We start from the raw sequence: 16,548 nt of genomic DNA on the forward strand, positions 1-16,548 counted from the left end.
TCTTCTTGGAAGTAGCCTTCTCCAAAACAGTTTTTCTTTTTCGACTTGATATAGGCTCCTTTTCTGCTATAAAGTCTCTTACGTTTAAGTGTGTACCATATGTTAATGTGGTAAGCTAGCCAAGCTCTGGCTCTGGCTCAACAAGTGCTCCAAGCCTTGGAGAGCGCACGATTCGTGCACGAAGAGAGGCACGTGCAGGGGTTTGAGGGGGGCGGGACCAATGGCATATCACCAACCAATCTTTGGAAGTCTTTTAGTCCGTTCCCCAATGACTACATTGTTTTTATTTTGGTGTTAGTGCATTTAATTAAATGGCTGCAATCAGGGTGTGAAGGTGATTTTAAGTAATATAGTAACAAATGCTGCTGGAAAACCTCTCCTACCCTACCTTAACGAAAGATTTTTCCTTCTCTGATTCGGAGTTGTGTATTTCTCCAGTTTTTAAAGGAAACTGCTTCCCTCTCCTCACAGTATTTTTTGTGGAAACACTCACCATCTTCTCCCAGCGCTCATGTCCACAGGCTCATCCATGATGTTCTCCTTCCCATTCTTACTTGTTCCGACATGACTACTGTGACTTCCAAACCGCAGACTTCCGTTCAGCTTCTCCTCGTAAGCTGCACCCATTAGGCTCTGGTGGTGAATAGTGCTTGCTCCAGGGCCCTTCACATCTCCCAGGGCCCCTGGGACCTCCAGGGCTGCTAGGTCAGCCAAGTCTTTGCGTTTAAGAAGAGCCAGCATCTTGAGGCGCTCCATGGCTTCGTGACCCTCCATCTTCAGGCGCTTGGCCAGCGCCTCCTCTCGCTCGCTGGGTGACTCGAGGCCTCGCTTCAACAGGTTTAGCCTCAATGCCTCATCAGACATCCGCTCCATCCTGGAGACCAGACAGAGAACAGGTTAACACAACAACACATTTTTCATAAAATCGGGACGAGGACTTGAGGGACAGCTAGTTATTTTCTTCAGAACGTTGTCAGATTATGAGCCATAAATGATGCATATCAAAATCAATAGATATAGATATATATAGATATAAAGGCCAACCAGAATTTATTATTACATTACTTTGTGGAACACACATTTCAACATTGACCAAGCCTTTTCTCATCTACATATCATTTCTCTTCAGTCTTGGCTTTTTAAAGAGAAAAATATAGCGGCATTGAAAAAAATCCCACTTTTTCCTCACTAAACCAACTCCAGCTCAGCTGCTTTGTGGCGCCACCGTGCATCAGAAACGTCTTCTTGGCTTTATTCCAGCCATAGAGGAGCATTATTTTTCTTCTTTTCACACACACATAGAACTTTCTGCTCACTGGTTGATCTTTGGCTGCTCCTGATTGGACGTTACCGTCAATCTAAGCTCTCTGATTGGTGGAAAGTCTGACAGGAAGTGGCTTCATCATCATGCCCAGGTCAGAAATAAAAGTCTCTTAGCAACATAGTAGTGATGGTGATGTTTTTTTATTAGGACAATGTGATAAATAATGCTGTTATTAAGGATCCCTCAGTGTGGATTTACCATGTGGAGTCTTGAAATAAATCTTACATTTTGCAGCTTTATTGTAAACCTCCTGGAAGGGATATAAATGTCTGGAACACCTCTTTAGATCATCTAGGGTAAGCTACTGATCACAATTTACCCCATGGAGTTACACACTACCATTTCTGAGAAACTGTTGACAATAAAAGACAGCACTCTGGGTAAGCTTAACTTACTCTGGGTAAGTTAAGGGTTAATGAGGTAGATGTCTGCTGATGAGCCAATCACGGTCGGCCTCAAGCTGCACGTCAGAAACCCTCCTCCTCCTCCTCCTCCTCTACGAGCCTTTACATAATATCAAGACTGTTATTCCCTCACTCAAACACAGACCTCCATCACCCACTCCACCCTGTCAGATCTGCTCTGCCACACACTGCAACAGCAGAAGGTGATGGATGGAGGAAGTCAAACATCAGAAATCTGTGGAAACAGAAAAATGAAAGATTCCTCTCTGCGGGGTTAAGAGTGACAGTCTGAGGGCAGAATAGACAAAACATGGAGACCAACCAGCTGAAAACAGCAGATCCAGTTTTCTTCTTCCTCCATCACAGCATTCCAACAGAAGGAAGAATTTTAACATTTAACCCCTCCACCTTCCATCTGTACAGTAACACAAAGAAACCCTCCCAGATCCTCTACCCTCCCCCAGGTTCTCAAAGCCCTCCCCTTCCACAGTAAAAATAAACACGCTTAGAGGCCCTTAAATGTAGCTGAAGGCCACAGTTTCATTTGTTCCCGGTACACCAGCCAATCAAATGAAGGTGTGGTGGTGGTGGGGAAGTGTGTGTGTGTGTGTGTTTTTGGGGGGGTAGAGGAATGAGGGAAAGACAGACAAATCTGACATCCAAAGGTTTTATCCATTCTTCTTTTTCACCATTCTCACACTCATCTTTGTCTTTGTTAGGCAGAGCTGGTACCTCATGTTATAATACCAGCTCTTAACATCCTCCTCCCATCCCCCAACACACACACTCCCACACACCATGTTCTTAATGTTTGTAGCTGCCAATCAAACTACTGCTGCTGAAACATCCTCCTCAGGTTTAGGCTCGATCCACACCAGGGCAGTCCGGGGGGGTCTGTTTAGTTGGGCAGAAAATGTTCCACCTTCCTTTGGTTTGCTTTGCTTTCACACTGAACTACTGAAGCGGACCAGACCACCTGGACAACGTCACAAGGCGCATTCCGACAGAGAAGTTCTAAGAACGCAGTTCTAATAACTGTCCTAGTTCTAAGAACTACCTTCTCCAGGGGAACTGTTTCATGTTGCATTCGTACATGAGTTGGGGGTGGTAGCGGGACCGATGTGACGCATACGTCTGCGACAGTGACGTGTGACTTTAGCGCCACATAACAACAAAACAAAACCCGCTAAAAACAAAACAACAAGGTAAGCTAACATGGAGAAGAAAGAGATCGTAGTGTTCATGCTCTGCTTGATGGAGATGTTACTGATGGACGATACAACCAGGCGTCTCACTTCAAGGCTGGAAGGTTCCTGAAAGTCAGAAGATGAAGAATCCAGCGGCAGGAGATCCGCCGCAAAGGAGACGATGTGTAAGTTTAACTTATTAAACATGCGCCAATTGTATACGTGTCTTATGGGTAAACATTTCACGGTTTTCTACTGTCTGTGTTGAGCAGATTACAATAAAGACGGCGGGTTTATTGTAACTCGTGTTCTGTTTCAGATGTTGCTGCAGCTCATTGAACCTCCTCACCGTCTGGCTGATCCGGAGCAAAGCTGATAACTAGTGGGAAAAGGTTGTTCTCAATTTTACCGATAAGCAGTGGATAGAGCATTTCTGTATGTCCAGGGAGACATTTCAGTCCATCTGTGGCCGCCTGAAGCTGCACTGGAGAGGATGGACACAACCACCTGCTGCAGATACTGAAGGAGATGGAGAACAGCCTGGATGCTTTACCTCCTGCCTTCCAGCTAATCACAACACACCTCTTCATAATAAGCATCATGTTCTGGAAGTTCCACAGATAGAACATACATGTATACATGATGTACACATTTAAAGAGAAAATGTTCCATAGAAAATGCATCATTTGTTCTTCTTTTGTTATGTGCAAAATAAAGATCTCATCATCTGCTATTAAGCTTTGTGTGTTTTATGGAATCATCAGTAGAAAGGTGGAGGAGTAATCCGTCACTGGAGGGTTGGTTGTGACTGAGTTATGGTTTAGAATTATGAGGACATAGTCACACAGATTTAGCGTATATGAAGGTAAAGATATAAAAAGGGTGGTGAAATGTTTACAGGTGTGTAATTTGTGTCAGATCTTGGTTAAACATGATAAACTTCGTTCTGTGATATGGAGCATATTATAAAGTTGATAAACTAATGTAATTTACACCCAGGATAAGACTTAAAACGTAGCAGCCAAAGATGGATTATTTAATATTTCATAGCTGTGATAAGTTAATAACAACTCAATATTTTTATTAGCTAATATTTTATAGATGTGGCCAAAGCACATCTAACAGACACAAACTGAATACTTCAGACTCTTTACAAAGTCATTTATTTTTTTATAGTGAATACAGCAGAGCAAAAATAACTATTTACATGTGTGTATATGCTGCATATCACACTGGCTTTTCCTGCCGCACGCAGGAGTCATTTGCTGCGGCGTTGACAGAGTAAACATGTCGGTGGTACAAACTGTCCTATTTACTGTTTGTTCGGTTCGTCCCGCTCCGGTTGTCGTGGTCCTTAATTTATTTGTAGTCTTGTGTGAGTTTTCTACGTGCGCTGCTTCGCGTTATCTCGCGTTCTCTGACTCAGAGCTGATCGTCAGGAATATTTTTATATTTCGCTGCGAACCTTCAAAACCTCTCTGAAAATCCTCTGTGGCGTAGACGGTCAGAAGAGCTTCGACCTCCTCGTCGGTCCATTTATCGCTTGCTCTGTTGTTGTTTTTTGTCCGTATGTGCAACCGTGTTTTTAAATGTGGCGGGGACACAAAATGCGGAAATCTGGCAAGGGGCGTAACTACCAGTCACCAAACACCTACGTCATGAGGGTTCCTATAGAACCCCGTTCAGACCCTGCCTCGGAGCATATATATATATATATATATATATATATATATATATATATATATATATATATATATATATATATATATATATATATATATATATATTACACACAGACATACATACATACATACATGTCCTGTTCACGCAGGAGACCTGGGTACAAATCCCGGCCGGGGCAATTACCAACACCTAGTGTGGGTCCTTAGGCAACACCCTCTGCACTACTGCCTACCTCATCTGATGAGAGGACAAGGGAACATGAGGCATACTGGCTCAGACGTCGCCCGGTCAAACAAGGTCTGCGTCAGGTGCTGGGGAACCAGAGCATCCTGGTGAGAAGTGGGCTACTGGAATGAGACGGAAATGGACGAGAAGCGAGAACAAGGCTCTGTTGGAATGCTACTACTCCAGTAATCCTAGTCAGAGTGGTTACATGCAGAGAATGTGGGAAATATAGAGTCTTCGAAAGCACAATCAACAACTAGTAGCTCAACAATCCAACATCCACAGACGGCAACTGCTATCACAGCTTGCAATTGGCAAGGTACAACACAAATGCTATGGCAAGGGGCCAGGACGCCAGGTCAGTGGGGGAGTTAACAACAACTCCCCATCCAGAGATTGTGCTTATTGGGGCTTCGTACACAATCATGCTGAGCGAGGCAGCGACTGACCTAAAAGATAAGATCATTGCAAAAATTAACATCAGGCAACCCCAAGGCCAATTACAGAGGCTGAGTGGAGCACCATCGGAAAGTCTCCTGGAAGATGTGAATGCAGCCTTGAGAACGATTCCTACAATGACCATCACTGAAACCAATGAGCTGATCTACACCTCTGCAGCAGTTATCCTTGAGGTGCTTGGCTATAAACCAAAGAGCAACCATAAAGATACATATCCACCATGGAAGAGGAGGTTGGAGGCTAAAATCAAGGCAGCTTGGAGAGAAGTGAGCCAACTATCAGAGCTCCAGAAAGGTGCAAAGAAAAACAGGTACCCAGGAGGTACAGCCAGATGCCCATACCTGAAGCACTAGAAACTGCCAAACAATGACTCCAAGCCTTGGCAACCTGCCTAACGAGGTACACGAGAGAAATTGAAGCAAGGCAAATAAACCAGCTGTTTTCAACTTAACCAGCTAAAGTGTACTCTCAGTGGCAGGGTAATAACAACAGGGCAGACCCGCCAAGGCTGGAGACTGAACAATACTGTAAAAGTATATGGGAGAAGGAGGCATCACACAACAGCGGTGCACAGTTGCTGATGGAACTAAGTGCAGACCACAGCAACCTCCCCGAACAAGGACCAGTAACAATCACAGTGGCAGACATTCAACAAAGAGTCTCAGGTATGAAAAACTGGACAGCACCAGGGCTTGACATGGTTCACACCTACTGTCTGAAGAAGCTAACTGCACTTCATGAGCGCCTCGCAGCACAAAAGACCCAGCTGCTAAAGGATGGGACCCACCCTGAATGGCTAACTGAAGGCCGGACAATCCTGATCCAGAAGGATCCCCTGAAGGGAACAGTTCCATCCAACTATCGCCCAATAACCTGTCTCCCCACCACATGGAAGCTCATGTCAGGCATCATAGTGGCTAAGATAAGTGGGCACATGGATCAATACATGAGCACAGCAAAGAAAGGCATTGGTAAAAATACCAGAAGAGCAAAACACCAGCTGCTGGTAGATAGAACAGTCGCTTGGGACTGCAGAACCAGGAATACCAATCTGTGCACTGCCTGGATTGATTACAAGAAAGCCTATGACTCAATGCCACACACATGGATCGTGGAATGCTTGGAGATGTATAACATCAACAGGACTCTAAGAGCCTTCATTGCAAACTCAATGAGGCAGTGGAAGACCACCATTGAGGCCAACTGCAAGCTAATTGCAAAAGTGTCCATCAAATGTGGCATATACCAAGGAGATGCCCTGTTCCCTGTGCTGTTCTGCATAGGTCTGAACCCCTTCAGCCAAATAATCACCAAGACTGGCTATGGATACCGACTCAGGAATGGGTCCACCATTAGTCAACTCCTCTACATGGATGACATCAAGCTGTACGCCAAGAGTAAGCGAGACACTGACTCACTGATCCACACAACCAGGATCTACAGCAATGACATCGGAATGTCATTCGGACTTGAGAAGTGTGGGTGGATGGTGACAAAGAGAGGGAAGTTAGTCCATACAGAAGGGGTCTCACTCCCAGACGGCAGAATAGCAGACATTGAGGACAGCTACAAGTACCTTGGAATCCCACAAGCAAATGGCAACTTCGAACAGGCCACAAGAAAAGCAGCCACAGCCAAATACCTCCAACGAGTAAGGCAAGTCCTAAGGAGTCAGCTCAATGGCAAGAACAAGATCAGGGCAATTAACAGCTATGCCCTGCCGGTCATGAGATACCCTGCAGGAATAATAAGCTGGCCAAAGGAAGAGATTCAGACCACAGATGTGAAAACACGAAAGCTCCTAACCATGCATGGAGGGTTCCACCCCAAATCCAGCACCCTGGGACTGTACACTAAGCACAAGGAAGGAGGCAGAGGACTTGTGAGTGTCAGAACCACTATCCAGGATGAAACATCCAACATCCTTGAATACATCAGGAAGATGGCCTCAACGGACGAAGTGCTCGGTGAAGGTCTCAGGCAGTGGAAAACAGATCATGTGGTGATGGAGGAACCATCATGGGAGGAAAAGCCCCTCCATGGAATGTACCACCGACAGATAACTGAAGTGGCTGATATCGAGAAAGCCTACCAATGGCTAGAAAGGGCTGGACTGAAAGACAGCACAGAGGCACTGATCATAGCTGCACAGGAGCAGGCCTTGAGCACCAGGGTAATAGAGGCCCAGATCTACCATACAAGACTAGACCCCAGGTGTAAACTGTGCAGAGGCCACTGAGACAATCCAGCACATAACTGCAGGGTGTAAGATGCTGGCAGGGAAAGCTTACAAGGAGCGTCATAACCAAGTGGCTGGTTTAGTGTACAGGAACATCTGTGCGGAGTACAGACTGGAAGCCCCGAGGTCAAGGTGGGAAACACCTCCGAAGGTGGTAGAGAATAACCGAGCTAAGATCCTGTGGGACTTCCAGATCCAGACCGACAAAATGGTAATGGCAAACCAGCCGGACATTGTGGTGATGGACAAACAGCAGAGGAAAGCCGTTGTGGTTGACATCGCAATATCAAGCGATTGCAACATCAGGAAAAAGGAACATGAGAAACTAGAGAAATACCAAGGCCTGAAAGAAGAACTTGAACCTGGAAAGTGAAGGCAACAGTGGTGCCCGTGGTCATCGGAGCACTCGGGGCAGTAACCCCCAAACTGGAAGAGTGGCTACAGCAGATCCCAGGACAAACCTCAGACATCTCAGTCCAGAAGTGTGCAGTCCTAGGAACAGCCAAGATACTGCGCAGAACCCTCAAGCTCCCAGGCCTCTGGTAGAGGACCCGAGCTTGGATGGATGAGAGACCAAGGGCAAGGGGACTCTTGCTCTGGAACAAGCTGGAGCTGTTTCTGGAGCTGCAGCTAGAGATACTGCTGGAGCTTCTGTTGATGCTGCTGGTGGAGATGCTGCCATGGAAATGCTGTTGATGCTGCAGCTGGAGATGCTGCTGATTCTAGAGCTGCTGCGTGAGGACCAGGCCTCTTCTGAGTGCTTCTGGAGGGGAGGGGTCTGCGCAGCATCCACTGTTCATTGAGAAGAATAAACTACATTCACGTCAGTCTCCAAAAGAGTCCAATAATACTAGAAGAAGTCGCTAGCTGTCCTCGTCTTCCTTCATCTTATGATTTTTTTGTTTCCTTTCTGCTCCTCCTCTTCTTCTCTGGTTTGTTTCTTTCGCTGGCCGCATATCAGCTGTTCTACTCATCACTACCCCTGTGAATTTTGGTGGTATTTCTCCGTTTTCTGCCTCAAGCGACGGATAGTCAAGCTCCCTGAAAACGGACCAAATTACAGGCCTATCCGACGCAGAAGACGGACGAAGCTGTCCATCTGTCTACATATCTGTCTTCTGTGTCGAGCATAAATGGGCCTTAACGAGAGAAATAAGCTCACATTTGGTAACTACCGTGGATGTGATTTCCTGTGTTGTGGCGCTAAAACGTTTATTGGGCCTTTAAGGTTCGTAAACTAACCTTCGAGCCAGCTAGCTCCATGTCTCCATGTCTCCTGTCTTTCCTGAAGCAAACAACAGGCATGTGCACCGCCGTGGGGGGGCGAGTGAGCTGTCTGTCTGCTGTGAGTGAGAGAAGCCACACTACGAAGAAAATCACATGCAGGCAACTTAAAATGTTGCTGTCACAGTTTGTACTCAATGTTCACGATATAGCCTTTTTATATATCATACGTAAACCTTGTCAGGATACATCATGTATATTCAACATTGCCTAGCCCTAGATCGAAACAAGTAAACCTAAACCCTTATGCCTCATTAAAAAGGTACATGGGGATCGTTAAGTACAAAATTTGTAGTTTTAATTTTAAACTGCAAAAAAAAAGTCATGAAATAATATTTGTTCTTTTATAAAATTTTCTTTAATGAAAGGGTTCTCTTTTCATTTATATCCTGATTTAATGAATCCTTATAAAAAAATTAACCTTTGGATGCAAGTTTTGGTCAATTACCACTAACTGTTTTTAAAGACACAATTCATTATTGCAAAAACATTTTACTTTATTATTAGTATCACCAACTGTCCTGTATGATTAATAAGCGAGAAGATGGATTTTGAACTTTTAAGTAATAATGGATTACATTTCTTTAGCTCTCTTTCAAGAAACCCAAAGCACTTTGCTGTGAATCCATAATTCATTAACCAGGAACATACCAGGCGCAGTCCCTGCCAACCATGACAGAACAATTTTCACATTTTGTTTTTACATTTTATGTCCCAGTATTCCTGAATTTGGACAGATATTCAGAAAATTCTTCCATTGTTCAGGTTTCATTCAAGGGGCTAGTTGTTACTCAGTGGAAAACCAGATAAATGTGTGAATCAACTACAAAGCCAAAGGGAGGCTGAAAGGGGGCGATACCGTCATCGACTTAGTTCACTAAACTTTACCTGCAGAGAAATGAGAACATACAGGATTTTTTTACTTTAATTGAAAGCAGAAAGATGTGGTTCTGCTGAACGTTTATGGTAGAAATCTTTTAATTAGCAGTTCCAACGTAATAAAAACATCTCTAGGTGAACACCTGCTCTGCAGCTGGAAAATGGGCCTGCTGCTGAATGTGGAACCTCCACCATGTCTGGACAGGGCGGGGCCTGCAGCAGCGGCTGGCTGTGGGTGTGTGAGGGGGCCCTGGTGGTCCTCCAGCAGGCTGGGTGTCTGCTGGAGGTCACGTGGGCCTGCAGCAGCACCTCCTGCTCATTGAGAAGAATTTAAAAAACATGCTTTCTCCTCGGCCTCCAAAAGTCTGAAATAAATCCAAAGAAAGTTTACATTTCTTGCTAGTCACATTGTTTAAGCGTTGCTAGAAAGGTCTGAAATTTGCTAACTGTAGCAACAAAACTGTAAAAAATGGGTCCAGGTAGAAGCTGCCTGCTGCAGTGCCTGCTGAAAATGGGAAGAGGCGGCTGGTCCTTTCCATGAGCCAGCAGACGCCAGGTGGCATTTAAGTATTGATACCTGTGCTACTTGATATCTTACTAGACACTAAATTTTAGTATTGATTAGTATGAGAATTGTTTTTTTTGACAGAATACAGTGGATATGGATGAAAGTCAAGAATCTCAAAGTCCATTAAAAAAAACACACTTCTTTCTCAAATTTCATGGCTATGAAACAATCACAGCCAAATTTATCACAATAAATACAGACTTCATTAACATGAGGCTTAAAGACCGATAATGAGTATTCATGCGATTTTACACATTTATAGTGTTGGAAAATTCATTAATAAGTATCAGTAAGTAATAAGGATAATATGATTATTACTTTGACAAAAACTGCACCAATAAAAATGTGACATTGCTGCTGCAGACGGGACAGTATGGATGTTTAGCTTGAGACGAAAGGATGAAAAGAGAAGCTTGGCTACGTTCACACTGCAGATAAAATAGGTTCAATTCTCACGTGTCCATCTTTTTACAACACTCTGAACAGCTTTCTAAACCAACCCTGACCACTTACATGTGGTCCTGAATCAGATCTGATGCTTTTAAAGCATCCTCAGTCTGAACAATCATGTCATATTTTATCTGACTTTATGTCCATGAAGTGAGACAGACGTCACAGTTCTGCTCTGCACAAAGCAAGAAGATCGAATAGACGGAGGCGTGTTACATCATCGTACCAGCGTATGATGTCATCGTATGATCTCACATGCACACGTTTACTTCTGGAAAGAACGCGTGCTGTGCAACGTCACAGCTTCCTCTTCTGGGCTGTAGATGTTTCACATTGTTTTTGATGGAGGTCACATGAAATGATAAAATTCTCAAACATTTCCAGGGCAGGGGGATAACTTATCGCTGCGTCAAGCGAACGATAGCTAAGCTCTCTGGAAACGAAGCTGTACGTCTGAGTTGAGCGTAAACGGCCTTAAAGGCGTCCACGACGCACCAAGTTGGTTATGTTTGAAAAGAGAAAAGATCCATGAAGTTATTTTTTCAGCCCGTCCATTCTTATAATCTAATGTTCAGTAAATTAACTCATCGCGTTGCTGTTAAGTCCAACCAGTCACACATAACTATTAAAAGACAACATTTAATGTCAGCGTTACCTTACGTTAGCATCATTTAACCCCGTTACAGAACATTTACCTTTTCTTTGTGGTACACGGCTAACCTGCAGGAGGTGAAACATGTCGGATGCATTTTCTTTTTAATTGGATGCAAGTCGTCCTGCACAATGACACCCTGCTCATTTTCATACAAGCAAAGAAATTCAACTTAATTTGTTCATTTGGAGGGAATGACTCTTCTACTGCTGTTTTCCAACTTGTCCATGAAAGGAAAACAAAGCAACACGAATGTTGTTTAACTTTTTCCTTTCTGATCTCATGATATGATCCAACGTGGGAATCTGAGGGATCTTTATGATTAATTACTTGTGACATTTGATAACGTGACCAACAGTGAAATCATGACGTTCTTGGTCTGTTGTTACACGGCTGGTTTTCTATCCGTGAGCAACCACTGAAAAGTCACCGAGCTGCTTCTGTTTTATTTTGTGAGGTGAAACATTTCAGGCAGTGGTGGCTGAGTGGTTAGAGGTGGACGTGGAGCTTCCAGGTTCAACTCCCCAGACTGGCAATGAACGTGAACCACTGTGAGCCCCTGAGCAAGGCCCTCAACCCCATGGACGCTGGTCCTAGTGCCAACGGACGGGTCAAATGCAGAGTTAAATTTTTAAGGTTCCCTCATTCCAGTATTAAAATGTTTCAGTCAATTTAACTCAAGATGTATAAAATACTTTGATACTGTGTTGATACATGTAGAATAAAAATGTACTTCATATACTATTACTACAGGAACATTTAATAATTTCCAGTACAACAAACAGCTCAATCTACCTTCATAAGAAATGTCAAGAACCTGACATTTCTAACAAAAATCTGTCTTAATCCATCTGAAACTTCCTCTGGGAGGCTGACCAGGACTTGACGTAATAAAAGTTTTCGGTTCATTCATCAGCAGGGACATTTCATTCATACAAACCCACCGAACATGAGAGGGGGGCTGAGGGCACCCGGGTTTCTCTTGTCCTTCTTCCTACATTCAGATAAAAATGTGTGAAATCCTGAAGACGGACTGGAGCTGGCTGGATTTCATACACTGCTGGGTTCCTATTAGTTTCCTTTTATTCTAAATTACAAATGCATATCTGTCTGATTCTTCCATGTTAAAACATTAAGTGTGAGATTCATCTGGCCTGGATGAAGTTCTGAACCGTCCATCATAACCAGAAGTGATGAAAACCATCTGAGATCCATTTCCATGTAAATCCTGTGCAGCAGCAGAGAAACAACAGTTCTCCTGAACAAACAGCAAAATGCAGCAGAATAATCAGATCACACATTAAATGTTTGCTTGCTGTGTGAATGCTGAGCGGATCCGGCCTGGATGGAGCCTCCTCACGCTGCAATGTTGCTGTCAGGCGCCAGGCAGCCATTTAGGTGCATATGGAGGCAGCTGAGTCTCCACGTAAATGGCTGATGCATTTGGAGTTTTTCTTCCTAATTGCTGAGGGCCATCAGCACCCCCGGCCTCCGCCTGACGCCTTCACGCCGCCGCTGCTCTCCGCTGTGCGGGAATAAAAACCGTTTTTACGTCTCCTCCGGTCCCCGTGCTCTTTAACTGAGCATTAATAAACGGCTGTTCGGAGGAGCACAGCTTTCTCCAGCCTCGGTTAACCCCTTGAGACTCCGGATCAAACAATGAAAAGGATTGGAGGCTTTCCGAACAACGCTTCGATCACCGTGTAATCACACAGAGGGGATCTCAGCCATTACCGTAAAAACACAGCCGACCACCGGCTGTTGAACACCGACCATCGGTTCTGGTCCGATCACACCTTTAAAGGAGAATTTGGAGTCGGAGGCGGCGGTTCTGGTCGCCAACATGTCAGCCTGCATCAATAAACAGCCAAACCACCGCGCTCTATTGTCTGACAGCGGAATCAGACCCACCGGCAGCACCGCGACACGGCGGCTCTTCTACCGCCCGACCCGCTACACCGACCCCGGCCCAGCCTTTTCCACACACCCCCGACCCGTGCCGGGCCTTGAGAAAATCCCCGGGCTCACCTGTGTCCGCTTTCGCCTCAGTGTGTACCGTCTCCGGGTTCACGGTCCGGTCCTCCTGACGCTGCAGCGGATTCTCACCACCAGTCCCCGGCACCGGCAGCCAGCTCTGAGCCGCTGATTGGGCCTCCGCACACTCTCATCCGTTCCTCACAGCCAGACTGGGCGCTGATTGGTCAGAATGCTACTCCGTAAAGTACAGACAGGTCGCTGATTGGCTGCTTCTGTTCACAGCAGAACCAACTTGGCAGGTGATTGGTCTTTAATTTCCGCGGCGGAGACAGAGAGAGATGTGATTGGTCAGTGGGTCTGTTGTTGTCTGTGTCTGAATGGAGAGCCATGTCACCTCCATTGGAGCTGAAAAAAAAGCAGAGTGGTGGTGGAGTCCGGAGGGCGAACCGGATCTCTGGCGGTTTTCTGAAATATTTTCCTAACAGGATGAAAAGAAGCTGCGCTGTTCCCAGCTGAAACACAGAAACAGGCGTTTTCTTATATCGGGGTTCTTACTGGTTTTCACATTCATGACAAAGAGCCGAGGCAGATGGATGAAACCTGTGATTGCAGGACGGATCTGTGTTTTTTATGTGCGCAGAGCACAAGCTAAACACTCCGTACAACCATTAAACGTAGCTACATGTCCCTCGCCTGAAGATCCACGTTTCTGTTGGTAACAGTTTGCGGGAGAAGCGAAGCTTGAAGGAGTGTTTGTTTAGTTTTACATGCTTTCTCCAAAACTATCCTGCCAGAGTTAGAGATGCACCTGAATCAGCAGCAGACTCCAAAGATCCAAGGGGAGCTACATTATATATATATATATATATATATATTAAGACCAAAATCTCGTACCTCAGCTTGGGTGACAGAAAAGATCGACCCTACTGAAGAGCTGAGTGAAAACACTGTCCAGATAAAGTTCAGCCTTTTTGTTCAGGCTAATTGTAATTAACATGCATCCAACACGGTGGTCCAGCTTTAAAATAGGTGTGACCAAGAACATCCCGTAACACATAGTAAGGCCACCACTGTTTTGTCTATACTTTCACGTCACAACTTATTCCTGAACTCTTTTTGTTGGTGACACAAAAACAGAAGCATGTCTGAGGAAATGGTGAACAATTAAAACACTTGCAGTGAGCAGGTCATACAAACTAGCCATTACCCATTTCATGTTGTGTTTAGCAAATGAACTTTCAGGTGAGTGCAGTTCTGTGTTTCATGCATCATTTCTGCTCCATCACAAGACAAAACTGATGCAGTCTTGCTCCTGAAGTCGGTGTGGTGCTGTGACTGAGGACCTTGTAGTTTGGCTCATAACTACAAACAGCCAGTCTGATGCAATCTGTGAGGTGTCAGAAAGTCGGCTCCTGTACTTTGATTGTTTTTATTTGTGAAAATGCCCTTTCACAGAGGTACGTGGATCCACAGCAAGCACTCATTTTTAATGCACATGCACTGAGGAGAGGAAACTTCTCTGCTGACAAGTCCTCAAAAGTCTCTGTCCCTTGACCTGACTTTGGGGAAGAAGGGAAAGTGTGTCAGCCTCCCTTTCTTGAGATGTGTGGTCCAGACACTGAGCTTGGCCTTGAAGGCATTCACGGCGTTATCATGTGGGGAAGGTGTATTTTTCTTGGAGCTCAGCTATGCTGTTAAAGTCTGTCAGAAACCCCAGAGCTATTTTTCAAGAGCTACAGGGAAAGTCTCCAAGATTGACCAGTCGATTGTGATTGACGGGTTGGTCACCCTGCTCTACAATATAGGCCGTATCTAAAGCCGTTATTTTCTTTGCCAGATAAATCATTTTTTGGTGTTTGTAATATCTTTTAGCTCCCTTTTAAAGTTCATATCTTGTATAATAATCTTTAACATCTGTAAGTTTTATTTGTGACACTGAAAAAGGCTCAAAGCCTTTATTTTAGGGTTTCCAGACACCTGAGAATCCCTGATGGACATTACAGTTGGTGGAATTCTGTTACTTGGCCAACCCACACTAACTTCTGTCTTATCGTGGCCACCCCGTGAAACATTTCCTGGATACAGCCCTGCTTCTTAGACCGACATTCAGGCAGAAGTCATCTCTATGAAAACATTAAACATGATGTAAACATCTGGATCTATATCATCTACAATCAATCAATCAATCAATCAATCAATCAATCAATGATCTGCCCACACCACTGTTTCTCAAATGGGGGTACACATACCCTTTGGGGTACGTAAGAAACAAGAACAGATAACTACAATGATCTTCATGTAAAATTGATAATAGTGTGATAAATATTTTAATAAAACAGAAATAAAAGCTTCTGTTCCTTAATTTTCTATTCAGCTTATTCCAGTTCAGGGTCGCAAGGAAGCTGGAGCCCGTCCCAGCAAGGTGCAGGTGAGAATTATCTTGATAAATTTAGGCTTATAAACTGATTCTAACAAACCAGATCACCTGCATACCAGGACATTTAACATTCTGGGTCGTACCAGATAGCATCACCTGCCAACCACCGATCACATCAGAAACTTGGAACCATGGATTCCTGGTTGAATTATAGGGTCAATACTGAAACCAGAGTCCAGATCCAAAGAAGGTGAAAGCAGAGCCGGTAAAATTCTGTCAGTATGATGGTGAGAATGTTTGATCATCTCCGTCCATGAACTGCAGCCTGACCCGAGACGTGATGTTTCAGAAAGTAGCTAACAGCAGCATGAAACCAGAACATCTCCATCTTACCACAAACATCACCTGTCATGTTGGTAATTTACTGAATTCAGCTCCTCACAGACTCCATGCTAAAATTCTCCACCATGGAGTCTTCTTCTGTGGTGTCTTTGCTGGTAGCTTAAAAAACCTTGATGATGTGAAGACCTCCTGCTGCTGCTGCTGATGTTCTGGCAGAGACGATGAACACAAACCCAGCAGAAAAACTAAAATCTGGGTCTGATGACAGCAGGACAGATGAAACGGGAACAGCCCTTGTTGAACTTGAACTTTCCACTCCAGCTGGATGAATCCACAGATGTGAGTGGAAATCCAAAACGTTTTGTTCTTAATGTTAATAGAGACAATATTTACTGACATGTCCTGTTCTGGAAAAGTTTGGAGGGAAGATAACAGGAAACAGGAGAGGACGTCTTTAATGTTAACACATTTTTACATGAAAATAGTCTGAGATTTTAC

At 44.5% G+C, this 16,548-nt stretch overlaps 2 protein-coding genes across 2 annotated transcripts in view; both read right to left on the bottom strand.

Annotated features, from left to right (window-relative positions):
* The window catches only part of gatad2b (GATA zinc finger domain containing 2B), a 35,744-nt gene extending 22,230 nt beyond the window's left edge, over positions 1–13,514 (bottom strand). Inside the window, exons 1-2 of the mRNA XM_042012265.1 lie at positions 13,383–13,514; positions 494–874 (exon numbers count right to left, since the gene is read on the bottom strand). Of these exons, the coding sequence (XP_041868199.1) occupies positions 494–873 (380 nt within the window). The 5' untranslated portion in view covers position 874; positions 13,383–13,514. The remainder of the gene's footprint in view (positions 1–493; positions 875–13,382) is intronic.
* A 41-nt stretch (positions 13,515–13,555) lies between these two features.
* The window catches only part of si:ch211-57n23.4 (immunoglobulin superfamily DCC subclass member 3), a 55,933-nt gene continuing 52,940 nt past the window's right edge, over positions 13,556–16,548 (bottom strand). Inside the window, exon 14 of the mRNA XM_041966905.1 lies at positions 13,556–13,843. Within this exon, the coding sequence (XP_041822839.1) occupies positions 13,556–13,843 (288 nt within the window). The remainder of the gene's footprint in view (positions 13,844–16,548) is intronic.

This window comes from Melanotaenia boesemani, chromosome 17 (genome assembly GCF_017639745.1).
Source record: "Melanotaenia boesemani isolate fMelBoe1 chromosome 17, fMelBoe1.pri, whole genome shotgun sequence".
NCBI lineage: Eukaryota > Metazoa > Chordata > Actinopteri > Atheriniformes > Melanotaeniidae > Melanotaenia > Melanotaenia boesemani.